Source organism: Jaculus jaculus, chromosome 2, assembly GCF_020740685.1.
Source record: "Jaculus jaculus isolate mJacJac1 chromosome 2, mJacJac1.mat.Y.cur, whole genome shotgun sequence".
NCBI classification, from domain to species: Eukaryota; Metazoa; Chordata; class Mammalia; order Rodentia; family Dipodidae; genus Jaculus; species Jaculus jaculus.
This window is the reverse complement of record NC_059103.1, coordinates 206,443,064-206,469,662: the sequence shown is the minus strand read 5'-3', so window position 1 is coordinate 206,469,662 and position 26,599 is coordinate 206,443,064. Positions and strand designations below refer to the sequence as shown.

Below are 26,599 nucleotides of genomic sequence, written 5' to 3'. Positions count from 1 at the left end.
TACTTATTAGCATTTATTGGGCATTTTCTAGTAGTGTTAGTGATACTCCAGACATGGTACTGACTGAGTGCATGTTTTCATTCAGTACTTACTATTGACCCTAAAAGTAAGTAGCCATTATTCTCCTTTCATGTTTGTATGCACAGGCTCATAGACGTTTGATCTCTCATGCAGGCTCACCTGGCCAGGAAGACATGTCACAGTGGTGTGTGGGATGCAGAGAAGCTAAGCAGAAGGCCCTGTGGCTTTATGCTTTCAGTCCTGTCTTGGATGTTTTCTTCTGCTAGTTTGGCTAGCCAGATAGAGAGAGGAGGACAAATTAGCCAGAGGACAAATTTTGTGCTTACCAAAAAAAAAAAAAAAAAAAAAAAAGCAGAAGCAGTTACTTAGTTATGAAAGATAATTTATGAAGTTAAGATTTGTTTATAATAGTAATCGAAAACATTCTTAATCATAGGGTACTAGTAAACACAAACTAGTATTTATTTGAAATAACTAAATTATGTATTTTATATAACAATATATACTGTTTGGCCTGGTGGCACATGCCTTTAATCCCAGCACTTGGGAGGCAAAAGTAGGAGGGTCGCTGTGAGTTTGAGCCCACCCTGAGACTACATAGTTAATTCCTGGTCAGCCTGGACTAGTGGAAGACCCTGCCTCGAAAAACAACTAGTGATAATAATACATACAATAATATAAAATAAATAATTATATATATGTAAATTAAAACTCATAACTTGTTCTTAAATAGGAAGTTAATATAAAGATAACCAGTTTTCAGTAGATTATAGTTTTAGTCAAAACGTGCACAGAATTTATTTATTTATTTATGCCAGGACATAGAGTGCTGTGGGTGGGCCCACATATGGGAGCACTCTACAGATGCCACAGCCCTTACCCTTTACCCTGAGGGATGGAAAGACATGGTAGGTCTTTGCTGCTTCTAACAGGTTGGCTTCCTGTAGGCATAGGATAGAGGAAAATTGACAAAGAATACTTATGACAAAGATAAGATTTCAGATTTTCAAGGAAAAGAGTGAAGTTTCGTTACTCTGACCTGAACACTTAAAAAAGTGGTTTGCCAGTAAACCATGTAACTCTTTTCTAAAATAGAACAACTAGCCCTTCCTTTAGAAAAGTATATAGAGACACCAGAATTTGTTCTGGAATATTTTTTGTGCTCTTGAGAGGAGGTGGGTCATTGCTAACTAAAAAGGTCGAAATAAGGAAGTTAATTTTTGTATGTATAAGATTCTTAATCATTTGGCCAGAAATGTTGAGGATTCAATAATGAATTAGACATAGATTAATGAGATTAATTTCCTACTTTGACTATTTAAGGAAACAAAATAGATACTATAAGTCTATTGTCCAAAGAGATGGGCAAGACAAAATTGTGCATACTTAAAAATAGACTTGTCATGGATGGAGAAATGGCTTAGTGGTTAAGCATTTGCCCACAGAGCCAAAGGATCCCAGTTTGATTCTCCAGGACCCACATAAGCCTGATGCACAAGGGGATGCATGCATATGGAGTTTGTTTGCAGTGGCTGGAAGCCCTGGCGTGCCCATTCACTCTCACTCTCTACCTCTTTCTCTCTCATATAAATAAATAAAGTATATATTTTTAAAAATAGACTTGTCAAGAGGGAATTATCATGGCTTATTGTCTATAATTTTGGAACTTGTCAGTAAAAAAAAATTGAAAGACTTGTCAACATTATTTGTAGTAATGAATATAAACCTGTTTCTTCTCAGTGGATTAAATAAGTGATATCAATATGGTGAAATACCTTATTAGCATCAATGAGAATAATGAATACAAACTTTTTACTTGCAAAATAAAGTAGCTTATATGCATGCACAGGGCAATTCCATTGAAAGAGGGCTAGGACACTGCCTGGTTTAGACTTGACGAGCAAGCCGCCTCTGCAACTAGTTCTCACGGTCGCGTAGCTGGCCGGCACCTGTAGCATGCTGGTCGTGCCAGGTGAGGTGTCTTGCTTTGCTAGCTTGCAGGTAGTAGATTCAATCCTCTGAAATGAGGAGCTTTTTTAAGTGCGCTGGTGACACTGCATGTTGTTCTCTTACAGTCCTCCTCCCAGTCCATCTGGAACTCTGACCATTACTTCTGGGCATGCCCAGTACCAATCTGTCCCAGTCTATGAGATGAAGTTTCCAGACCTGTGTGTGTACTGAGTTGCTCTTGAAGACGGCAGAATTTTAAAGAATTTTAAAGCCTCAACGACAAGGCCCAGATGATTCTTCAGGAATCACATGATGCTTACTGACGTGCGTTCTGAAAACGACGAGGGAATGTGTCTCTACCAAATGCTCACTGTGCCCTGTAGGGTACTTAGAAGATAAGTCTGTGTCGTGCTTATTTGTTTTCAGGTTCATTCATTGTTATTCCACTGTTGAACAGTATATTTTAAACTGCTCAAGTTTGACTTTTTAGGAACAAAAAGGATTGAAAAATGTATGAAGTGTCTGCTGGTTTCTTAGTGTCTACACAGGTACTTACAAATCAAATTTCTTTTGGTTTTGTTTATCTGAAGGAAAAAAAACACACAAAAAACTATGTTCCTAATCCTGGAGTTGCAAACTGTCACATGCTTTTTGTCCCCATGCCTTAGAAAAGTTGCCTATTGTAGTAACATGTAGTAGGCATTCCTCAATTTGTTGACCACAAGAGAATATTCACTGACCCTAAAAATCGCCATACCTTACTGGTTCTTGTAATACTGTGTTTTCTGCTGAGAGTTTGCACACTTGAGAGGCTTAGAGCTTACTCTCTGAGTACTGAACTGTGCAATATTTTTTTACATCATAAGATGTATTAGTTTATAGCTTTGCTTTGAAACTATAGTAGTATTTTCTGTGGTCCATTAAGTAATATATGTATATATACATATATATTTACTACAGAAAAGAGAGGCATTAAAATAGCTACCAGTTCACCTGTGAAGAGTCTATATTGCAATTTCTTTTAAATAAATTAATTTACATTTCATATTATACATTGTTTCAAATCTTTATAGTCTGTAAAATTCCCCAGTGTACTGCATTTTTAATTTGTAAGATTTGAACCAAAACTTGTATGCATGTATGTTTAAGAATAGTTACATGACAGTCAAACAGTGCATATGTCTTTGCTGAGGCCCCCTGTGTAGTCTGCTTTGATTCCATCTTCTGATGCCGCAGGGCCAGTATGTATTCATGCATTTTAGTGAATTCCATCCCATGGTGAAAATGAATATTCTTTTCAATTCTTAGAAGTTTCTCTTAAGACATTTTTATGAAATTGCCTGCTTATAGTTCTGCCTTTGCAGATTTTATTTTCTTTTAACATAAAAAGTAAGTATACCAAAGTTGTAATTCAAAAAAAAAAAAACAGTTTGGTTTTGGCTTTTGTTTTTTTTTTGAAAAATTTCAGTGAAGAGTGACTGTTGTTAACTTTGTGCTTGGCTTGTTGGGCACCATAAGCAGAAACAGAAAAAAGAAAAGGGTGGGTAATAGGGCGTCCATGCTGGAAGTGCTTGAGTGTTTAAACCAAAGCCTGCCGTCTTCAGAAATGTAAAATGACCCTGAAGAGTGTTGGTTCGGAGGGTAGTGTGGCATCCCTAGCAGGTGAAATAGCCCTATTGCAGCTGTCACTGCAGCTTCCCTCTCTCCACATTTCATATTCCCCCCCCCCCCAGCTTTCTTCTTCTGTGCTGCGGAAGGATTTTAACTTCTGACTGTGTTTAAAGTCTTAGCAGGGGGACATGCAAAAGCAATCATCATCCACTCGGATGTCATTTTATAAATGAACACTGTGTGCTTTCGTATGGAAAAATCTATCACTTAGTTGTGTAAGAAAGATGTAGACTCGTTTGCTTTCATGCAAAACACACTCTGCTTTACACAATTCATGTTTCAGTGATTTAAAAAAGCATGTATTGCATGTAAAGGAAAACCCTTACCACTGATGTTTACCATACTTTTCTCTTTGTCTTTGTAAACTGTTGATTTGAGTTTTGTTGCCGTTGTTTTTAAGTCACAGTGGACTTCTAGGTATCCTGAGTCGAGCAGGTGCAACGGGCCTGTTCACAAGGGTTCCCCAGAACTAGACTGCTTCTCACACTGGCCCTTCAATGACTGCCATGGGCTCGGCTTGGACTAGGTATGCAGGCTGGGTTGTAGCCAGTTTAGATGCTGAAACTTGAGGATTTGTTGAAGTTCATTGTATTAGTTTATTTTGTAAGTGTATTAAACTCAAAATAAATTGTTAATTTTTCTGCTGTGTACAGCTGTTTATATTACTCTTCTGTGTGACACTGAGCCATTCGCATCTCAGAGTTCCTCCCCTACACATGGTGTCTCTGGCTGCTTATGTGGATTTAGTTGAAGTTCACCTGAACATGTGCATTCATATTTATCTTCCTCTCACCAAACTCATCTTGTAATGTAAGGCTACTTTACCAGCAATTACCTTTCCACCCCCTAAGATGCTTTTTTTCATGTCTAAAAATAAAACTTAACTCGCTTGTCTCATTTATACTGATTTATGTATTAATGTAAAGTTTTAATGCAAAACGTTACTATGCAATCATATGTAAGCATTAAGAAGTTGATTTTCTTGTGGATAAGTAAGTGCATCTCTTTTATAGGATTAATTGTACTCACCCTTGGGTTTCGTTGTTGGGTTCATCCATGAGCGGCATCGGGACCATAACTGCTAGTGAGCCTGAGAGAAGTGAGCCTCAGATGGAGTGCTCACACAGCTCCTATCGGCTGTGCTCACCCTGGGATTTCTGTCCAGCACCATCTCTTGGCTCCAAATAGGGCATGAAGCTTCTCTTAATGAATCCAGGATCCATTGTCTAGTACCATGCATGCCAATCTACTTGGCTTATTCTTCACTTGCATAGCTGTGCCCCACAGCAGACTGTAGTCAGGGGCTTTTGGTGTCAGGCTGAGTAACAGAATGACAAGGAACTTGGGCTCTGGATTCAAACTCAGCACCCCTAATCCTGACTGAGTGGTGGTAGGGACCTAGAAATGGCAGACAACATGTTGTTCTTTTTCTAAGCTTAGCTGAGAGGAGTAAGAGAACCACTTGAAAAAGCTCACTGCGTCAAGCCTACATTACAAAGTGAGCCTTCAGTTATCTCACAATCCTTGGGATCGCCAGACTAGCTTGTAAGGAACCTGGGCCTCTCTCTCTGAGCTCTCTAGTCTTAGGACAGTCATTCCACATTTCTGAACTTGTTTATTCAGGTATAAAGTCACTGCATGAAATGCTATCTCATAGGCTTTCTTCCTATAGGAACTTGCTGTGATCTTGTCATTTGACAAATGGCTGATCTCAGCTACCAAGTCTGAAGCAAGGAACAGAGCCAAGGTAGAGCTAAGACTCTGCCTGTCGGTTTTGCTCTCTCCAGCTTCGCCTCACACTGGAGTCAGAGACAGCTGATAGTATGTAAAGGCAGTGCCTCAGCCTGAGACACGGCTAGTGTGCACGTGTTTCTTTTGGAAGCAGTCCTGGTGCATCTGAGCAAGGGGGGGTGCGGTGAAATGGACATTGATTTCATTTTGCTTTTAAGTATTTTACTTTCATTTGTTCTTTGTTCTTTGACAATTTCATGCATATGCATTGTACTTAAACCACATAGGACCCCCCCTTCTCCCAGCCTCTCTTTTCCTAGTCCCACTAGAAAAACCCATTCTTCCTCCCACATACTCTGACTCCACCTCCTTCAACAACTTATTAACTACCAATAGATGGGGAGGAATCAGAATCTCCTCCCCATCCATGACTGAATGATGATTGATGGCCTATCTTTGACAAGTACCTGCTGCCTTAAGCATCCTTTTTTTGTTTTTTTGAGATAAGGTCTCACTCTAGCCCAGGCTGACCTGGATGGCCTCGAACCCCTGGTGATCCCCCTACTTCTGCCTCCTGAGTACTGGGAATAAAGGTGTGTGCCACCATGTTCGGCTAAGCACCCATTTTTAAAGTGTTCTGAGGAACAGAACTGTCCCCACAATATGAAAATGGGGAAAGCTTTTGTCCTTGACATGTGCTTATGGTCAAGGGTTTCCCTCTGCATATTAATTTTTCAACCCCTGGATGGCATGTTCTTTAGTGAAGAGCTACTGCCCAGGGAACACCTCCTTATTCTTAGAGAAGGCTTGGGTCAACACCCAGAAGGGGAGAAACAGAAAACACACTACCAGGGATCTACCACTATGTCCATGGGCGCACAGTAGTGAAAAGTGGGAGTGTGAGAATATGAGGTCAGGCACAACGTTCTAATTAGTCCTCATTTTAAAAAGAAAATCGAGGGCTCAGGATACAGTGATGGGCGATTTCCCATGACCTATGGCTGTTCTCTTAGTAACAAGAGTGGCACATGCCAGATGCCAGCTTAGTCCTTGGCATACATCATCAGCAGTTTATTGGTGATACACAGGAAATTACACTCCCATTATTTTCAGTAGAAGAAAGTAACTTCCAGAAGCTAGGGAATTGATATATTTTCTGTAATGTCATCTAACCTTTATGCACAAATACTTACAACTAAACAGTTCTTAAAAACAAGACAAAGCAGATACAAGCACAACAGGGAAGGAGACCAACCCAGAGAAAAATCAACACCTACCAAATCAGAGAGCCAGAGCCCCAGAGGCCCCCAACACCTCATCACTGAAGCAGACCAAAAATAAACACAACATGGTTCAGGGAAATTTTGCGGATGAGGGGGTGAAAAGAATGTCAGAGCCACATGTTGGGTCAGGATATGCAGAGACATTTATCATACCAATAACTGTGGGCTAACTCCACAAAGCACGACCCATATACCTCAACAAGGAGGGGCCAATGGGGATGAGCCTAATAATGATACCAAACTTCCTGTACTTGCAGAATAGAAAACTAATACAAAATAAATAAATAAATAAAAATAAAATGCAAAACAAACAAAGACAAAGCACATGGTTGGAGTATTTATTGAGCTTCCACAGTGTGCTACAGAAAATAGAGAAACACCTGTCGCCTGTCTTCTCCAGTACATATTTCTACGTGAACTGATAAACTTCTGAAGTGTGTGGGTACGGGTCTCACTGTCCCTGTTCCCTCTGAGCTTCTGCTAAGGCTCAGTGGACAGGATGGAGGGCTAATGGGCTGTGACAAAGCAACAAAGCAGAGCAACAGACCTTGCTGTACTCAGGAATCTTGTCTTCCATGGAGTGGTTTGGATGCCGAGGGACCAACAGACTTCCCCAGAAACCTTTTGCTTCTGAGGTGCTCTGTGTGGGCCATGGGCTCCTCGCTGTTCTCCTCAGAGCTGGAGCCCACAGAAGAGACCGAGTGTCCTCCGAGCAGCCTGTCCTCGCAGGACACGGGCTTGCCCTGGCACTCGTGTGTGTCTGCTGACTTGAGGCTTTGGTTGTAGGAGGCAGAGGCCATGCACTCAGCCGTGATCTGGTCACAGGCACACAACAGCTTCTCACACAGGCTCTGCCCCACACCTTAGAGAGAGCAGAGAGGAGAGGACATGAGACATCAGGCATGGGTTACAAAGGTCACATGGCTGGCAGCCCACCCCTCAACCCTTCCCCTCTGCCTGTTGCACACATCCTCTGGCTAATGTTCCAACTCGCTCAGTCCTCCCTGGATTAACTCCTACTTGTCTAGCCCCTGCTTGCCCTCCATTCCAGATGGCTTTCCTGAGTCTCTGTGGAAAGTAGTGCTTTTTTGGTAGGCTCCCATCGAGCCTAACTTTGGGCATTTTGCTTCCCTACAGTTTGAGTTAATCATGTACAGCCATGGATACCCCCTTTCCCTTCTGCCTCACAGAAAACCTTAATCACAGATCCCAACTGTCCAAACACTTAATTCACTCCAACACTAATGTTTGCCAAGTCAGGGCTTGGGAAATACTTGTTGGCCCAATCTAGTATGCCTGCCTTGTTTGCATAGCATTTCTCTGGCAATGGAATTTCATGCCCACACTGTTCTTGGTGACCAGATAAAAATTCAAGGATGCCCCGTTAAACTGGAATTTCAGATATGCCTCCAAGTGTGTCCACTTATGATATACATTAAAAATTTTGTGTTTATCTGAAATTCAAGTTTACCTAGGCTTCCTATGTTTTCTGCCAGCTCTGGCAAGCGTGTCCTTGCTTTAAGGAAGAGATTGCCTGCAGTGGAGGTCCTGTGACCCAAAGGAAAGAACATGCTTGAAGGTGCCAGGCAAAGATAAGCTTTCTGCAAATGTCCTTGTTATCTGCAGTGAAGCTAAAGGTCTTTTTCCCTCCATCTTATCTTGAAGTGTTCATTAGCCAGAATCTCTTCTCACGGTACACCACACGGACTCTCCTTACCTTCTACAGCGGCCTCACCCTGGCCACAGACCTACTGACTATAGCTAGCAGCAGACTCAAGGAGAGGGGGATCGATGGGCAGAGTGGAGGCATACATAGTCTTTGTCCTCCCCAACCCCTTCACCTAGGAATGTTAACCAGTACCTAGCGTCTGGCGTAAGCTCCCGTGTTTGTTCACAGAGGGCCAACACTGGTTCCTGGATGCTGAGAGGGGAGGGTGAAGAGTGAGCCTGCCACCAGCAAGTGTGTCACTGCAGCATGATGATAGTGACCCATTCTTAACTCCTGGACTATAATCCACCCGGGCTCCTGTCCACTGCTCATGGTTCTGCTAATGGGCGCTCAACACACTGACCTCAGTCCTACCCCTTGCTCTCACTTTTTACCCCTGAGTTCCTGGACATTCCAGTGTGACATGCTTTTTCTTTTCCTCTGCTTGGAACACCCGTGCCCAACACAACAGAAGCTGTTAGGCTCCTGTCAGATCTCATCTCTTCTGACCTCTCCCAGATCCTCCAGCCCTCAACTGCAATCTCCAGACACAAAAACCCCTGATGTATGGCCAAGGACAACTGTACTTCTCAGGGTGACCGCTTGCCTGTCACCCCTCCATGCTATGAGCAGCTTGAGACAAAGATTAGACAGGTTCATTGTTGCTACCATTTGAACCAGAAATGTCCCGCACAAAAACTGGTTCCAAAGCCTTGGTTGTCAGCTGATGGGATTTGGACTGATTGGATCCAGAATGTTCAACCCTTTGCGAATGGTGGACTCCTATATGCTGGCGTTGCTGGGAGGCAGTACAAGTTCGGGAGTGGGGCCTAGTTGGAGGAAGTGACTGGGAGTGTGTAAGGTATAGCTCTTCTCTAGCATATCTGGTGTGTGTGCGCGCGCATGTGTGTGTGTGTGTCATGTCTATAATCTCCCCTAGTTCATCACTGCTTGCCAGCCACCATGAAGCAAATAGCTTTGCTCAGCCGCGCAGTCCCTGCCTCCACACCAGCCCACAGCATTGAGCCAAGAGAACAGGGAATGACAAAATCAATCTGTCCTTCTTTATGTTGATTTTTCTCATGCATTTTGTCACGGTGACAAACGCTAACACAGTTAATGTCATTGTTTCTGACAGAAGTTTGTTGGATAAGTGGACAATTGAATGAGCGAGTGGCCCAGAAGCACACGGCACAAATGGTGGCGGGAGACAAGATGACAGAGGTGCCCATGAGGTGCTGAGGGCGCAAGACAGCAGGAAGAAGGACAGAATCCTGGCCAATGGGTCCCAGACAAAATGAGGATGAGACCAAAACCTTACTGTGTATTTATGGAGTGCTAAGGGAAACGTTTCGGTTTAGGTATGAAGCAAGCCTGCAGGAAGTGTGCCTTCTCCTGTGCCCGGAAAGCAAAGCAGAGTGCCCACAGCCAGTTCGGAGTAAGCTCTGACAGGCGCTCCCTTGATAAGGGCACCAATCAGCTCGCCAGGGTACTTCACTGTTCACTATGGGGAGGACCAGAGCAGAGGGGCCCCCTCACCCTTCAGCAGAGCTGCCCAGTACTTCGTAAAACTTCTCAGAAGGTGTCACTGAGGACAGAGCCAGCTTGAAACCCTCTGGATCATGAAGGGGAAGCCCTGGGTCTGAGGCAATGCCTTCTTATGGCCCAATTCCCAGTTCTACCATTTCTTGTGCCTGCACAGTTGTGGGCCTTGGCTGCCTCCTCTATAAAGAGGGTCAAATAATAGAACTGCGTCCTTGGACTGATGTGAGAGCAGCTGTTCTTTTCAAGGGCTTTTACCAGCACCGAGAACATTGTAGTAGGTATGGGCTAGCCAGGTTATTCCTTATACTCTTAACTAGCTTGTTCTTGAGCCTTTTTGTACATGGACACATGGGATGGCATGTCTCACAGTGAGTAAGGGCATGAGATCACATTCTAGGGGAAGGTGTGCCTGGCGTTGTATGAATGCCAGTATGAAGGCTATGAGAAATCATGGTGCAGCCTCCAGCACTTACACTTGGGTGCGTGGTCCACACACACCACCGCTGATCTAGAATGTCTTCCACGCTGGCAGCCCAACTGCCTCACCTGCTCCAGGCAGCAACGATGGTTCAGACAGCACCTAAGACCAAAGAAACCTTTGACCTGGGCTAGGACTGTGACACTCCATGAGGCACGCGTTTCATCTATGCTCTGGGATAGCGAGAGACGCCCTCTGCTGCCCAAGGTTTCCCACAGACCTGAGGCCTACTTGTCCTCACTCTCTAGGACAGTGAGAGAAGCCAGGGCCTTCTTTCCTGTGCATACATACTGTACTTAAAGCCATTTCCAAGGCATCATCAGTCACACTGTGGGAGCCTTGGTATTTTTTTTTTTATGATTCTGTTAATAGTAAACATGGTAAACTGCATATTTATCACATTAACTTTCTTACAAATGGAAATAGTGTGTTTAGGAAGGGGTTCCTTTTTGAGCATGCACTGATCTGTGTGAGTAACAGTGGCCTCCACTGAATCTAACCTACATAGAGCAGTTAATCCCACATCTATCTGTAGGAACCCTTTTAGCCTTTATCCTGAATGAACACACAAACTATCAAGACCAGTGTCTAGCACAGGGCGTAGCAAAGAAGAAGAGCAAGACCCCAGGAAACAGAATTCATCAGTACCTTGTGTTTGGACCCCGCCTTCTGTCCTGACAACCTCACTCACCATCTCCTGTGCCCTCCCCGGTCACATGATGTCCTTAGACTATTTATGATGACTACAGCCAATAGGGAGCTACAATTGCTCACCAAACTCTTCCTTTTCAACTCTTTCCTGCCCTTTAACAACTTTCACCACCTCCTGGAGACCATAGCCCAAGCAAGGGTGATAGTCTCATAACTTTTTTAAAATATTTTGTTCATTTATTTGAAATTGTGTGTGTGAGGGAGTGGTGGAGGAGAGTATGGGCACACCAGTGCCTTCAGCCATGGCAAGCCAACTCCAGACACATGTGCCACGTTGTGCATCTGGCTTTATGGGGGTCCTGGAGAATTGAGCCCAGCAGGCCATCACCAGGCTTTTGCAAGCAGGTGCCTTTAACTTCTGAGCCACACAGCTTCACCATTCACTGGATACCCACTCAGAAGAAACAGCCCACCGCACGCCGTCATGTTAACCTGTAGCTGAGCTCAGTATCTGCTCTGTTCTGCAGCTAGAACAATGGATCCATACTGTTTATGCATTTTCCAGGGTGAAGAGTTGAAAATCAATACAATAGCCAGTGAGTGCATCAGAAGTCATGGGTAATCAATACCTTCTTGCAAATTGCATTGCTCCTAATGGACTAAACACATGGTGTTGAAAATATGTCCTTGCAAAACATGACACCAGTTCCACAAACTGCCTTTAAGGGTTTCCACTTGCGATTTCCAGGTGTTTAGTTTGGTCTGTCGTGCTAATGAGCATCTCCACTGAGACTGGATATACAGAGCCAGCTCTTGAGAGACGAAAGTGAAGCCCAATGCAGGCATGCTTAGCTCTCACCTCTCATGGATGCTAGAAGCATCAGCTCCACTTGCAGCCCACATTCCCCACACTCATACCCCCACACTCATACCTGTCCATGGCATCCCTTGGCTTGCCTCTTCCTTCTCTTCCACAGTAACAACCATAGGACTCAAATTCCTCCGGGCAGCGGGATGTCAGACAAAAGAGCATTTCTCCAAGCTGCGTGTTCACCTCGCTCCCCAGGTGCAGGAAGGCGAGTCTGTCACAGGCTGGTTAAGAACAGCGTTCCAGTTACTTTCTTGTTACCGGCACAACCAAAAGCAGCTTGTAGGAGGAAAGGGTTTATTTTAGCTTACAGAACAGACGCAAAGCTGCATGTTGGCATGAACCAAGGCTGGACACCACCTCCAGGCCAACGTTGGGTGGACAACAGCAACAGGAGAGTGTGCCAAATATGCTGTCTATAAGCCTGCCCTCAACAGCACACCTCCTCCAGCAAGGCTCCAATCCCCAAACTGTTGTCAGTTGGGGACCAAGGATTCAGAACACATAAGTTTATGGGGGACACCTAGTGCAAATCACCACAAACAGGGATTCTCAGGAGAGCAAGTAGAGTTCTCTAGGTTATATAAAAACAACTCTGGAATGGCCTCAGATCACCCCTTGCCTTAGAGAATTATGACTTGACCCTCTCTCTGTTTCAAACTTTTTCTTTCCTGGTTCCTAAAGCTCTACTAGACTTACTAAATCACCCTAAAGAAAGGTAACATATCTGGACCAGAGATGCTCCATGAGCCACATTTCATTCCTGAGCAGAGCCCAACATCCAGGGGGAGTCTCATCTGTCTTCTTAAGCTTTTGAGCCACATCAGGTTAGCACACTTGGTGGGCCTGCCTCTCAGGGCTCTTGGTTTTCTATCCCTGCTTCTGTCTTTCTCTCTCTCCTAGGCTTCCTCCTCTGCCTACCACTTTCAAAAGCAGCGTTCTCCACAACCCTTCACTGGACACCGTGGGAGGCTTGCCAGCCATGGACAAGGCCTCCCCACCCCTTTGTGTCCTACTGTCTGGGGCTCCTCTCCGGTTCAGGACCTTTGGGAGGGCATCCAAGGGAGGAGAGTTCAAGAACTTCATCTTTCTGGCAACCCAGCATCTGCTTCTAGACCAGTAGGAGCAGAATGATGAGGGCACTAGGCTAAGACAGTAGACCCTGGTTTCTGTCCCGGGCTCAACCTCAAAGAAGCTGACACGCAGTAGGCAAGACATGAACCTTTGAGCCCCCAAGTGCTTGTATAGTAAGAGGGATGATGTCTTCAGGCCACACCAACAGAAGAGGGTCCTAGTTAGATAAAGACCTAAGGGGCTTTGTTAACTACCTGCAAGACCCCAATATCAGGGAAACTGGACATTCCTCTGGATGCCAGGTCTTTTCTGTGTGAGTAACAGTGGCCTCCACTCCATCTAACCTACATAGAGTAGTTAATCCCACATCTAACTGTAGGAACCCTCTTAGCTGTCATCCTGAATGACCACAGAAGCTATCAAGACCAGTGTCTAGCACAGGACCTAGGACAGGACCTGGGGGAACATGACCAATTTCTGTCCAGGCAACTGTAAGCCATTCTGCAGCAATTCTTTAGTAGAACACTTTCCATTTCTTCCTCTGAATGGATCTGTCTTTTAATTTTATTTGCATACTTTTGAGGCAATGTAGAAATGCAGTGGGTTTGACTGTTTCTTCCATTTCTGGTTGGGCTCAAGGCTCATTTGTAATACATCCTTATCACAGATTTATTGGGAATAATGACATCTGCCTACCTTTTCCAGTTGCCACCCGAGGACCACTGTTAACAGATGACACTGCCAGCCCCAAAGGTGTAACACCAGCAGAGATGTGAGGTACACCCTTAGCTGTGGCAATAATCCCTGTAGATCCTGAAAATACACATCTTGATGATTCAGCGTCAGAGTGGCTCAAAGACACAACATGGTCAGGGTTAAATGCAGACAGAAACTGAGAAAGCATCAGTGTCAGGAGAGTATGCCTCGTTCTGGGTTTGCAGACATGGAGACAGATTCTTAGGGATCCAGGCATTCTTACGGGAGGACCTCCACGTTTCTAACCTAAACACCACTGGGAGCCTGGGCTAGACCACTTGGATGGCAGGTCCTGGCTGACACACATGACAGCTGCACAGGTCTGAGGATGTGACATATGTAAAAATGTGCCCCTTTCTCGGGAGACGCATCTGGATACTCATAGTAAGTGAAGAGACAGAGGGAACAGCGGAGAAAGTAAGAGGCCTTGTCCATAACTCGTGTAGGTAGATACGTAGACAAATGAAAGTCCTCCTCGAACCCCATATCTCCTGGTTCCAATGCTGAAATAGCTTCTCCTGGTACTCAGAATAATGTGCAGGTCCTGTCTGTGGCCGGCAAGGCTGCCCAACTATGGACTTTGTCCAGCATTCCTACTTCCAATCATTTATCCAAACAAATTAACCAGAACTGGATGAGCATAACAAAACTGAATCTGTACCTTCCATCATAGCAGAGGGATATAGTTAAATAATGATTCCATATAAGGTTGTATTCTGCCACTACAACTCCTGTTGTCGAACTGTAAGACATAGTATCTCATATTGTTCATGAGATAACTGATACAGCAAAGCCATGGAGGCTCTCCAGCTCATGTTGATGTTTATAGGTTTGCATGGGGCAAGGGGACTAGAAACTATCTTAAAAGTCTGGTGTCTACTTTTACATTGTGGAATTACAAGTGATTTAAATGAGTAACTATGGCTCTCCAAATGCAATTCAGGCAAATGCAAATTAAAACAACTATGAGATCCCACCTTACTCCAGTAAGGATAGCAAACATTAAAAAGATCAAATGAAAATAAATGCTAGTGAGAACGTGGAGAAATAGGAACCCTCATCCAGCGTTGGTGAGAATGTAAGATGGTACAACCACTGTGGAAAGCAATATGGAGACTCCTAAAAAAGCTGATTATAGAGTTTCCAACAGACACAGTAAATGGCTTATGGGCATTTACCCTAAACGTCCCATGCTCAGTTCAGAGAAATTTGATCAACCATGTTTACAGCTCTCAAATTTGTAATAGTTAAGAGCTGGAATCAACCCAGATGTCCATCACTAGAAGAATGGATAACTAAGATGTGGTATTATCTACACCATGTAATTCTACACAGCAGTAAGGAAAAAATGACACAATGAAATTTGAAGAAAAATGGTCAAACCTGGAACAGATTGCTCTCAGTGAACTTACCCAATCACAGAAATATAATTGCCACATATTCATCTACAGCTCCAAACATGAATCTACCCAAGATGCCAACATATCTAGCAAGCATCAAGAGGACCAGACAATAAGGGTGGGGGGGGCAAGGGACAGGGAGGGAGACACAAAGCTGGACCCAAACAGCAAAGGTACCCTAAAATTATACATCCAAAATGACAGACCAAATTGTTGAACCTTCACCAGGCCCTTCTTAGAAGGAACACCTGAATCACAAGGCCCTGGAGAGGGTACGATGAAGACCGACCTTAATCTTCTGTTTCAGTTTCTCTCTCTCTCTCTCTCTCTCTCTCTCTCTCTCTCTCTCTCTCTCTCTCTCTCTGCCTCTTCTTTCTATCTCTTTTATATTACTTGTCTCTTCCCTCTTTCATTGCTTGGGTGCTGACCTGTAACTCCCAGTACTAGCATGTGGCTATCATCCACAATGAACTTTTGATCAGAGAGACCTACAAGGTTTCCCAAAAGAAGACAGATTTCAGGGTGGAGAGATGGCTTAGCGGTTAAGCGCTTGCCTGTGAAGCCTAAGGACCCCGGTTCAAGGCTCGATTCCCCAGGTCCTATGTTAGCCAGATGCACAAGGGGGCGCACGCATCTGGAGTTCGTTTGCAGCAGCTGGAGGCCCTTGCGCGCCCGTTCTCTCTCTCTCACTCTCTATCTGCCTCTTTCTCTGTCACTCTCAAATAAATAAATAAATAATCTTTGAAAAAAAAAAAAGACAGATTTCTGTCAGAGCACTTGAAGACCCACCAAAGGTTAGTGGTAAGACCCTACTGCCAAAGACACCATATGCTGTTGGCACACAACATGGAGTGACATGGCTGGAAGCTGGAAGACAGCTAGGAGAGTCAGTCCTCACGCAGTGCGTCTACATGGCGACTGGGGGAACATGGCCAATTTCTGTCCAGGCAACTGTAAGCTATTCTGCAACAATTCTTTAGTAGAAAACTTTCCATTTCTTCCTCCAAATGGATCTGTCTTTTAATTTTATTTGCATACTTTTGAGGCAATGTAGAAATGCTGTGGGTTTGACTTTCTTTCATTTTTGGTTGGGATCAAGGCTCATTTGTAATACATCTTTATCACAAATTTATCAGGAATAATGACATATGCAAAGGCAAGAGAAACTAAAAGGCACGTACCTGGAGGAGGTGTGGTCCTCACAGCATCTATGCCTTGTAGACCTTGGCTAGGCTCTGCCCCCAAGAGAAGAGAGACAGGGTGAGTGTAACCCTCAGCCCCTCACACCCTGGTATGCAGATGGGCAGCAGTAAACACAGACTTCCTACATAGCTCAACATAGCAAGGTGACGGTGGGGCCCCATGAGCCTCCAGACACAAGCTCACTGGCAAATGAAGCCGCGACTTGGCAGGCTGGAAGTGACTGACAGGTACTAGACAGGCTGGAAGTGAGGAACCTAAGTATAGAGAGGCTGACAGTGTGTGACAGGTATTACACAGGCTGGAGGCATGTGAATTTGTTGTAACACTATGGAGGTAAGATTTCTCTGGAATTTGAAGGGGGACAAATGCTAAAGGAGAGAAAAATCACATTTCTGATCAGAGCAAACATGCAGCCCATGGGGACAAAACTATATGCTGCTGTGTGGCTCCAGGAAGGATGCAGAGTACAGATTCTCCTCATAGAGTAAGTTTTTCTCTTTTCTTTTTAAATATATTTATTTTTTGAGAGAGAGAAAGAGATAAAGATAGAGAGCGTGGGTGTGCAAGGGCCTCCAGCCACTGCAAACGAATTCCAGATGCATGCTCCACCTTATGCATCTGTGTGTCCTGGAGAATAGAACCAGGATCCTTTGGCTTTGCGGGCAAATGCCTTAACTGCTAAGCTATCCCTCCAGCCCCATAAGTTGTTCTTTAAAGAAAATTGTGTGTGTGTGTGTGCATGTATGCACACCAGGGCCTCTTGACACTGCAAAGTACTGCCTGACCACCAGAACCTTACACGGCTTGTGAACGGAATCCACCCTGCAGGCTTTACAAATAACTTTTAACCACTGAGCCATCTTCCCAGCCCCCCTCAGTTGTTCTTGTTAACTGTATGAAGCTCCTATTTCATTCCCTATGACACAACAATAAAGACTTGACCATTTCAGTTCACTTATTGACATCCCACAGTGGCCTGCCACTGGAGGCCTCCTCAGAGCTAGAGAGTGGCAGGATGTTTCTGGTTGTATAACAAAGAGCCAGACATGGTGACTAAAATGGTCTGTGGAAAGGGAGGAGCTGCCTTAACGTAAAGTGCTCAAAGTGCTTGCAGATCACAATGATAGTGTTGTTTAAAAGCCAAGCTTTGAAGTTGACCGATGGTGACAAATGCCGCATCAAAGAAAGCATCAGCCCCTCCCTGCCCCCCACAGTGATAGACTGTCCTCACCAGAATCAAAGTCTCCTCAGTTGACCTATGATGGGCAAATGATACTGTCCTTAGAGTTCCTCCTCAGTGGGGACAATAATGGGACTCCTAGAACCAGTGAGGAGGACTCCGAATGTGTGTAAGGGGCTTAAGAACATGCTGACATATTGCAGGCTCTCAACAACAGAGGTGACCACTTGCTTAAGCATTCTGAGAAATTAGCCAAGAATTATTATCAGTTAACTTACTAGTAAAGAACCATGATCAAAGTGTACGGTTAGGTCAATGAGACGTTGGCCCAGATAGTTTTAGGTATGATGGTCACTGTTGCATAATGGGAAGAAAGCCATCTTCAGTGTGGTTCAGAGATCAGGTCAGCATGGTGCTTACTTGGCGACATGGAACTTTTAAGGCTCCCCCTCTCCAGGCCTTGGTGTATTCTAAGAAATGTTTTCAATAATATTCCCTTTGGGTCTTGTCTAGTACTGGTCATCAGGGTTGAGCACTGTTTGGACAATGTCTCCACTGGATCCCACACTGCTCTCCTCTGAAATCCCTCTGCTTACTTGTCCTGGACACTGTGGTGGGCAGTCTGCCGGCTCTGGTCTCACTGGCCAGTGTGGTGCATAACTCTGGACCTGGGTGGGATGCTTGAGCCAAGCAGAGTCATTGTCTGGGAAACAGGTTTGAGGAAAGGAATGGGGAGGAGGCCCATGGCAGCAGCATGGGGGTCACAGCAACCGCCGTGCGCAGGCAGCCCTAGGGCCGCAGACAAGGGCAGGGCGAGCCAAGCACAAAGAGTCACGGTGGGTGAAAGGACGCTATTGCCCCAGGTTGAACAAGGCCTTGCGGGAAGGAACAAGGTGAAGTTTGGCAAAGCAGTAAGGCAGGAGCCTCAGACTCATCCAGTCCCAGCCCTGCCCCTCAGCTGTGTCTTGGACAGTTCATCACTACACCTCATAATGTGGATAAAAACAGTTCTTTCATAGCCCTGGATGAGCATGTACGAGGCCGTACACATTATGCGAGTTGTCCACTGTTGAGCATAATTTATGGTAAGGCCTATTTTTTTTTAATAGCTATACCAGAATCTATACCTTGAAGTAGGGCCTGGTCCCAATTCTCCCATGCTTACTCATTTATCCCTCATGTTACATGGAAGAATGGGCAAAGCCATGCCTTGTTAGAGGCTAGTAAACTATGGTCGAGCCCTCAGACTATTTCTCTAATGGGAGAGTCCAAATTTTTGACATTGTAACATGATGTAGTCATCCACAAAGGTATTGGGGCACGTTCCTAACTCTCCTGGGATGCGTGTTGCTTATGGGCCATTTCACTTGCCCATCCATCACCTGTGGCTGCTGTCATGCTACTGGAGTAGATATGAGTATTTCTGACAGAAATCCCATGTCACACAAAGCCCAAATACTTACCTGGAAGATGGCCAGAAGTGAGCATGTGGCCCTGCTTCTATCCTCTCGAGCCAGCAACAGTGGCACCAGAAGGGAACTAAGAGGCTCCAGGGAAGGGGGTCTACAGCCCCGAGGGCTAAGCATGGATTTAGCATGCTTGCTACAGTTGGATTTCAATGAACAATAAATAGCTTTCTGACAAAAGTTTGTCCTGTGCAATACTGAAAGCATCCTTACACTTGAAAGTATGTGTTGCCGACCTGAGCAGCTGTGCTGCACTTCACCTGCGATCCTCCAGGCATAGAGACAGGAGAGCCAGAGAATGCCAAAGCAGCAGAGGAGGGACTCAGGTTTGGGGAGGACCAGGGCCCTGGGATTTACCTGGGTGGGTTCCATGATGAAGGAAGCAGGGGGCATTTTAAGGGAGCTGACGTCATGGAGGCGTGGGGTAGGCAGAATCAAGGCAAGGGTGTTTGAGTCATATAGATACCAGACGCCCTTCTACTCACCTTCTTCTGACAGAGCTGCCAGGCTAGTGTCTGTGGGCTTTGCAGGAACCCCTAGGAAAGAGAGCACCCCCTATAGCAATGATGGGTCATTGTACAAAAATAAAACCCAGGGGCCTTTAAACAGATCCTCAGGTGGCTATTGGGCCCAGAGAGGAAGGATCTAAGAAAGGTGTCACAAGGGAAGAATTGTGAGTGTTGTCTGAGGATTCCCTTGCTGTCGTTCACCTCTAGGGACATGGACTGTCCAGCACTATGCCTGCTCAAGAAGATACAAAGCCACTGGCGGGTTCTGGTGGAGAAAGATGGCTCTGTGGGGCATGGGGTGGAGACAGGGAGGGACTGTAAAGCCCAAGGTACTCTAAGCCAAGAAGAACCTTGCTCAGAAGGCAGGGGAAGTGGTAGGGAAACACCAAAAAGACTGGAGTTAGAAGATGTACAGAGGTATAACACACACTCATGCACCACACACCCTAAACATAACGCTGCACATTCACATATTCACACACCATAGTCATACCTACACACATTCCCACGTAAGCACCTACACACATGTGCACACACTTCCGTTTGCTCTTTAACCCTGAACATGTTCTGAAAGAGCGACCTCAGCCTGGAGAGGACTGTTGGCACCGACAGAGCACGTGGATGAACAAGGAATGGCAGACTTAAACTTCACTCTTGTTTTTATCCCTAAGGCCCCCAGACTTAGTATAATAATTTCTTAGTCTGAAAAACAGCCTGTCCTCTCCTGAAAAGGGGCTCAGGATCACAAGCTCCATTTGCTCGGGGTCTGGAGAGGGACAGGGAAGGCGGAAGGGAGACACAGAGGCCAAGAGTTCCATTCCAGGAAGGCCTTAATGGCCATGAGCTCACCCAGTGGGACCCTTACTTATCTGAGCCTGAGGCCCTGCCCCATTTCTGACTACAGAGGGAGACGCAAGGAAAGGGTTTGGGGGTCTACACCTCACCGGGTTAAGCCCATACCCATTCATTAGCAAGGGGCAGAGTGGGCACCAGGGACCCTTTGATATTAGATATTTGCATTGCACTGACCAAAGATAATCAGTCCTTCTAATGGGGAGGAGCAGAATCAGTGGAGGCAGGCCTGACGGAGGGGAGTGCCTACACCTGCTGTCATCATCATCATGGGGCCCTGTGGTCCCAATAAGAGCCAGTCTCCCAGGGAACTTTACCTCCAGGCAGCAGCGTCACCTGCTCTCTCCTGCTGGTCGACTCTGCAAGAAACACATTGGAAAGTTTGTAAATCACTGTGAGTGGGGGGGGGGGGGGAGGGAGGCATCTTTGAAGATGCACTTGGCATCTTTAGATGCCAGTTGTTGCACTCCACCTCCTAACTAGAGGCACAGTGCCACTGCAGGTTCAGGACCTGTTTCTCCCACCTGAAGTCTGAGCCAGGCAGAAAGAAGCATCCAGAAGGTTCATGGAAGAGTTGATGCCAGATTGAGCCAAGCACTCAACTGCGGTTTTGTCGCAGGTACACAGTAGGCGCTCACAAGGATCCTCGGAATCTGTGGACACAGCAGAGGCAGAGCAGGGAACAAAGATCAAACACGGAATCCTCGGAGGTAACGCAGGTTCTGAAATGGGACGTAGGTACTCATCTATCCCCACTCCTTTGTATGGGGGAGCCAGCCTGAGGGACTCCCCCATCCCCACCCACACCTCGGACTTCTGCTAGGATTTTCGAGACACATGAAATAAGTTCCCCTGGAGTCACATAGTAAACAAGGTGGTCAGCTTGACAAACTAGAATATCCATGAACACAGGCCTCTGGTCGTGTCCATGAGGGATTTCCTAGGTTAGTTGAGGTGGGAGGCCCCTTAACTGAGAGAGAACTATGCCATGGGCTGGGGTCCTTGACTACGTAAGAGGAGAGAGCTGGCTTAGCAGTCGGCAGGCACTGATTTCTCCTTCCTCACTGTGAGCTGGATGTGACCGGCTCCTGCCACCACGCCTTCCCTGCCAGCGTGGACTGGCCCTGGAACTGTCAGCAGAAAGAAACCCATTTTCCCTTAAGCTGCTTCTGCTCAGATATTTTGACCCGGCAGCAAGAAAGTAATTGCTAAAGAGCCTGTGCTTCTGATTCTTAGAACCAGCAGTCACCATGAGCCTCCATAGTCCATTGCTGCTTCTAGCTCCACTACGCACCACTGACTTCTGACCATGTGCCAGCCGCTGCATTAACCATTCTGCAAGCATGGCTTCATTTAATTTCCACAGCAGCTTTTTAAAGGAGAGTTCCTCCTCCCTGTGTTGAGGTCCAGGTAAGTTAAGGAATTGTACCACTATCACACACGGTGTAGATACCAACCTATCTTCCCCTGACATACTCCCACGATGGTTACAAGTACAAATTATAGATACCATAGTCTGCTAAACTGCTGCTTTGATTTAAAAGAAAATACTGCAGATGCCATTGAAGACCCTCACGCATTTAAGCACCAGCAACGACAGTGTGGATGATAGTGACAAAGCAGGTGGGTCTCAGGAGCCATTGTTCTGCTCAGGCCAGGGGTCTTGGACTGGCACTCCTTGCCCCAGACCTCTGGATGCCCCGGAGGTGCTCACCACATGTGATCCTCTTGTTGGCACAGTCCACGTCTGCACTAAGCTTGGCAGGATCCTGGAGACAGCCTAGCTCAGCAGCCTCTTCATAGCACCTGCGATGCTGGAAGCAGCACCTGGGGCAGGTGGGGCAGGGGAAGACCAGGGTTAAGGTGCAGACAGACAGACAACCTCGGATCACCCTGCTCTTTGTATGGCCCTTGGCATTGGTATGTGTTTTATTTATTTATTTATCAATTTTTTGAGAGAGAGAGGGAAGAAAGGAGGGAGGGAGAGAGAGACAGAAAGAGAGAGAATGGGTGCACCAGGGCTTCCAGCCACTGCAAACGAACTCCAGACTCATGCACCACCTTGTGCATCTGGCTTATGCGGGTCCTGGGGAATCGAACAGAGGTCCTTTGGCTTTGCAGTCAAATGCCTTAACGGCTAAGCCATTTCTCCAGCCCGCATTGGTGTGTTTTAATGCTCATCATATGCAAACATGAGCACATGCACACTAAGGCACACACTTGCCACCTGCTGTCTTAGGAGCTTCATACGAGTGACGTTCATTGCCTCTGTCCACTGTATAGGTTTCGTGACCGGCCTCATAGCCCGAGCTCTCAGCCGGATGACTTAGTGTGGTTCAGGAAAGGCTATGATGAGCGTGAACTGGTCATTGTCAAGGCACTTCCCTTGCTTGCTACTTTCTACGTGCACTTGGCCAGCAAAGGTCACAAACAGCAGCTTCCACTCTCCAGCCCTTCTGCCTGCCTCCAACAAGAAGACCTCATCTTCTTGACAGCACCCCTGTTTGCTGGGGCGGCAGAAGCAGCTCTGTCACTTTCTTAAGCTGACCATTGAAGTCAAGGTCATTGTGTGATGCATCTTCAGACATTTAAATGATGAAATTAACACCTGACTCTAGGAGCGATGATACATGCATGTAATTCTGTCAGGAAGGTCAAAAATTTGAGATAAGGCTGGGCTATATAGTGTGGCCCTGTGACAAGAAGGAAATCACGGGGAAGAGAATAAGGAGGATAAAAAGGGGCAGGAGAGGAAGAACAGGAAGAAAAGAGATAAATGAAGCAGCCTCCCTGCCCTTCCCAGTGAGTTCAGCACTGGATGAGGAGGAGGGTAGTCAGCAGTGCGACCAGCTCCTCCAGTGAAGCTCTGGGCACTGGGAAGTGCTGAGTGACAGCCTGCGGCTGGATCAGCAAGGAGCCGCTTGGATTTCCCAAGACAATGTTATTTTTAAAAACACAAAATAATCAGAGCTGGGGAGATGGCTCAGTGGGTAAGAATGCTTGCTACAATATGAGGGCCTGAGACCACCAGAGTTGGCTTCCCCAGGACCCACATAAACAGCTGACTGTGGCCACTTGTGTCTATAACCCCAATCCTGTACAAAGCAAAGAATGGAGAATCACCAGGGTTTGTGATAACCACACAGAAGACCGGAGCTCAGCAGACATGACTAGGGGAGTCTGTGTTCTCTGCTAAGCTTTAGATGTGAATTGAGAACTGCCCGGATGTCAGGAGAGCTGCACTCATTGGGAACCAAACCGTGTCTGAGACCAGGAAGATGGATAGGCATTCAGTATGAATGGGGCTGGCGTGGAGAGTTGTGAATGACTTACAGATGATACCCCAGGCTAGGAGCCATAGCCTCTCATGTCATGAGGGGGGAATTGCGGCTCTCCTGGCCTTCTCTCGCCGCAGTACTGGATAGGGGGTGTTCCTGGGTGGACTACCAGCCCTGCCATCCATGCTCGGGGTGTGGGGAAGTCCTGAGTAAGGACCTGCAGCCGGACCAGCTCCACAGTGTGCTAGGGATTGTCTTTGGTGAATTACCTATCTCTTTTCAAAATAACCTTGTTGGCCATGAGAAAATTGAGTCTCATGAATAATAGTTGACACACTTTTGAGCACTCCAGGGAAGGTCTGAGTACTTGCAGTAAATGCTCACTTAATTAGCCTGCTGTGGATGGAGAATCTCCAGTTCAGGATCCCAATTCTAGGGAGAAATGAAGGTGACGCCTAGGAATCCGTAATACAGGGTAGGGCAGGATGGAACCTGGGCTCACACTGTAGCTCCTGACACCATCCACCTCTTCCTCAGCAGGAGGCCCTCCTGAGCTCTGCAGACCAGCCAGCCCGCACCCTCATCACAGCAGTGATTTCTTGTTACCGCAGCCAATGTTTTCTGAGCAGTGACCCGCTGGAGACGGCAAGCATGCCACTTAAGGATCACGAGGAATCGAGTCCTGAAGGGCTGCACGACACAGTTCCAGCCCGGCTTCCTCTTCCTTGGAGTCCAGTGTGGCCCCTCTATAGAAATATCTTTGGCTCTCTGTGCTACAGATATCTATGGTTTTCTTTGTATAATGTTTGTCTTTTTCTGTCTTTCACTTGGTACACCAATCTCTAAGTTTACTTTTCCAGCAAAAATTGATGTTAGTGAAGTGTTGGTCAATGTATCTGAAAGAAGCCCCAGCATAGAATTGGGAAAACAAGAAAATGGGTCAGAAATGATTGTTTTCCTTAAAGACCTTAAAGGAAGTCAAGTATGGAGTACAGTACACTAAGGAGGAAACAATGAACCTCCTGGAACAATGTAAAAATTGTTCCATGACTAGTTTCTCTGAATGGTGGCCATAGCAGCAAACTGACTCTTTACCAAGAATCCTTACAGGAAAAACAACTGAGGTTAGAAAGAGTTCAATTGGGGAGACCAAAGTCTAAGTATTGGAGGGACATGGAAAGGGGAATTCTAAAGAAATGGTTGGGGGATAAATGGGTTTATTGGATCAACGGTCAATGGTGGGAACCCCCATTTTGGGGTTGTTCTGTCTCTCACAATATAGCAACTGAAAGTAGGAGCTCATGAAACCACAAGCACTTGATCACACGTACATGGGAAAAGTGTAAAAATAGTTAATCATTATAGGGGCCTGAAGGCTGTGCTTGAGGTACATAATTATGAGATTGTTTGATGTTAAGAAATAGCAAGATGTTTCTATGAATTCTGTGGAACTGTACTTTTCTTGAAGTTTGCTCTTGCATGACATGATCAGAAAATAAAAGACTTAGGTTAAGAGCTGTGGCAGCAGAGAGAGAGAGAAAAAGAAAAAAACAGAGAGACAGAGAAACTCTCCTGCCTTCAGCATTAGCCTGTCAGCTTGCATCAGAACTTGACTTTGAGTCGTTATAGCGCCACTCCCTTTCACACTTCTCTTTGGGGACCCTCCTTCAATCCAGGGCTGGACCTCAGCAGTGGTTACACTGTAGTCTCTGTCCTGAGCCCATGGCATACGTTCTCATCTAGCCCTCACCTGTGTGCCAGGTAATAGGTGAGATAATTGCTGGGAGCATTCATATATATGGATGCTGAGACACTTGCCTAAGGCCCAGGTTGGTCACACAGAAAGCTGGTGCTGTCACGAAGAGGTCAGGTGGCTCTTGAAGTGTCAACAGGCTTTTAGTGGAAAACATGGCAAGGGAGAAAAACTGCGCAGACGTGTGATGGCCTTGGCTACTTGGATACAGCCACCACTGCTGTCATTGCTACTATGACTCCAGTCTCATCCCTGCTGTTACTTCTGCACGCCTCCACTCTGCTGCTGTGGTCACTAACACCCTGGAACGTTTTGATTCCAGGCAGGTACCAATCCCTTCGACTTGAATGTGGTCATTTAATGTTACGTAATATCTCTGTGAAGTAGGTGTCACTATTGCTTCCATAGCCAAGGCCTTGGATACTATTTTCACACCACCTGACGATTTGGGCTTGCGTAAGACCTGAGTCCCGCCCCCAGAGCCCATGTAAAAGCGGAGGGCAGTGGCACACACCTATGATCCCAGCCCTGGAAAAGCAGAGATGGGAGGCTACCTCGACACTCGCTGGCCAGCTAGTGTATCCCAGTAAGTAAGCTCTAGGTTCAGTGAGAGACCTTGTCTCAAAGAAAGTAAGGCGGGGAGTGACTGAGGAAGACACAAGATGTCCACCTCTGCCATCCACATGCACACATGCATCATACATGCTTGTTACCCACATACACATACACAAAAGGAGAATTCTTTGTATTTAAAACAGCTGTCTAGATCTGCCCACCCAGTAGTCACTCAATAGATAATTAACTTTGGAACCAAGATCAAGGCAGAAATAATCTGAACTCTGGGATTCTTGGACATTCCTACTCCCCCTCATTTGGGATGTATGAAGTAATTGAAACTGGGTGTCTCCCGCTGTTCTGTGGGCATGGGCACCTCGGGGCTGTGATCATTCTTCCCAGGTAGGAGAGAGTGCTGAGTGCGAGCTTCATGCCTTTGACTCAGGTCTACAAGGTTGAAGGGAGCAATAAGAGTGAGGGTGGGTGAAAGGAAAACTTGTTCCCCCAAATGGCACTGGTTTCACACGCCCTACAGAACCACCTGTTTCCATCCAAACCTCAACCAGCTGCACCTTTAGTCCAGAGGCCATCACACTGTCTCCTGCAGGACTGGAGGTGGGGCTGGTTTGTTGTTCATGGCCAAGTCATTATTCACTATCAACCAAGA

The 26,599-nt window shown here is 46.0% G+C and overlaps 2 protein-coding genes across 3 annotated transcripts in view; one reads left to right on the top strand and one right to left on the bottom strand.

The window, feature by feature from the left end:
* Positions 1–4,292, top strand: part of Efr3a (EFR3 homolog A) — an 86,419-nt gene extending 82,127 nt beyond the window's left edge. For both annotated transcript variants that reach the window (XM_045142747.1, XM_045142748.1), the window contains exon 23: positions 2,097–4,292. In XM_045142747.1, coding sequence (XP_044998682.1) covers positions 2,097–2,202 — 106 coding nt within the window. In that variant the 3' untranslated portion in view covers positions 2,203–4,292. The remainder of the gene's footprint in view (positions 1–2,096) is intronic.
* A 2,756-nt stretch (positions 4,293–7,048) lies between these two features.
* Oc90 (otoconin 90) overlaps positions 7,049–26,599 on the bottom strand; it is a 39,319-nt gene continuing 19,768 nt past the window's right edge. Inside the window, exons 6-16 of the mRNA XM_045144411.1 lie at positions 22,061–22,173; positions 20,871–20,999; positions 20,664–20,705; positions 19,467–19,521; positions 19,241–19,253; positions 18,116–18,155; positions 16,318–16,371; positions 13,677–13,793; positions 11,971–12,130; positions 10,383–10,489; positions 7,049–7,518 (exon numbers count right to left, since the gene is read on the bottom strand). Of these exons, the coding sequence (XP_045000346.1) occupies positions 7,214–7,518; positions 10,383–10,489; positions 11,971–12,130; positions 13,677–13,793; positions 16,318–16,371; positions 18,116–18,155; positions 19,241–19,253; positions 19,467–19,521; positions 20,664–20,705; positions 20,871–20,999; positions 22,061–22,173 (1,135 nt within the window). The 3' untranslated portion in view covers positions 7,049–7,213. The remainder of the gene's footprint in view (positions 7,519–10,382; positions 10,490–11,970; positions 12,131–13,676; positions 13,794–16,317; positions 16,372–18,115; positions 18,156–19,240; positions 19,254–19,466; positions 19,522–20,663; positions 20,706–20,870; positions 21,000–22,060; positions 22,174–26,599) is intronic.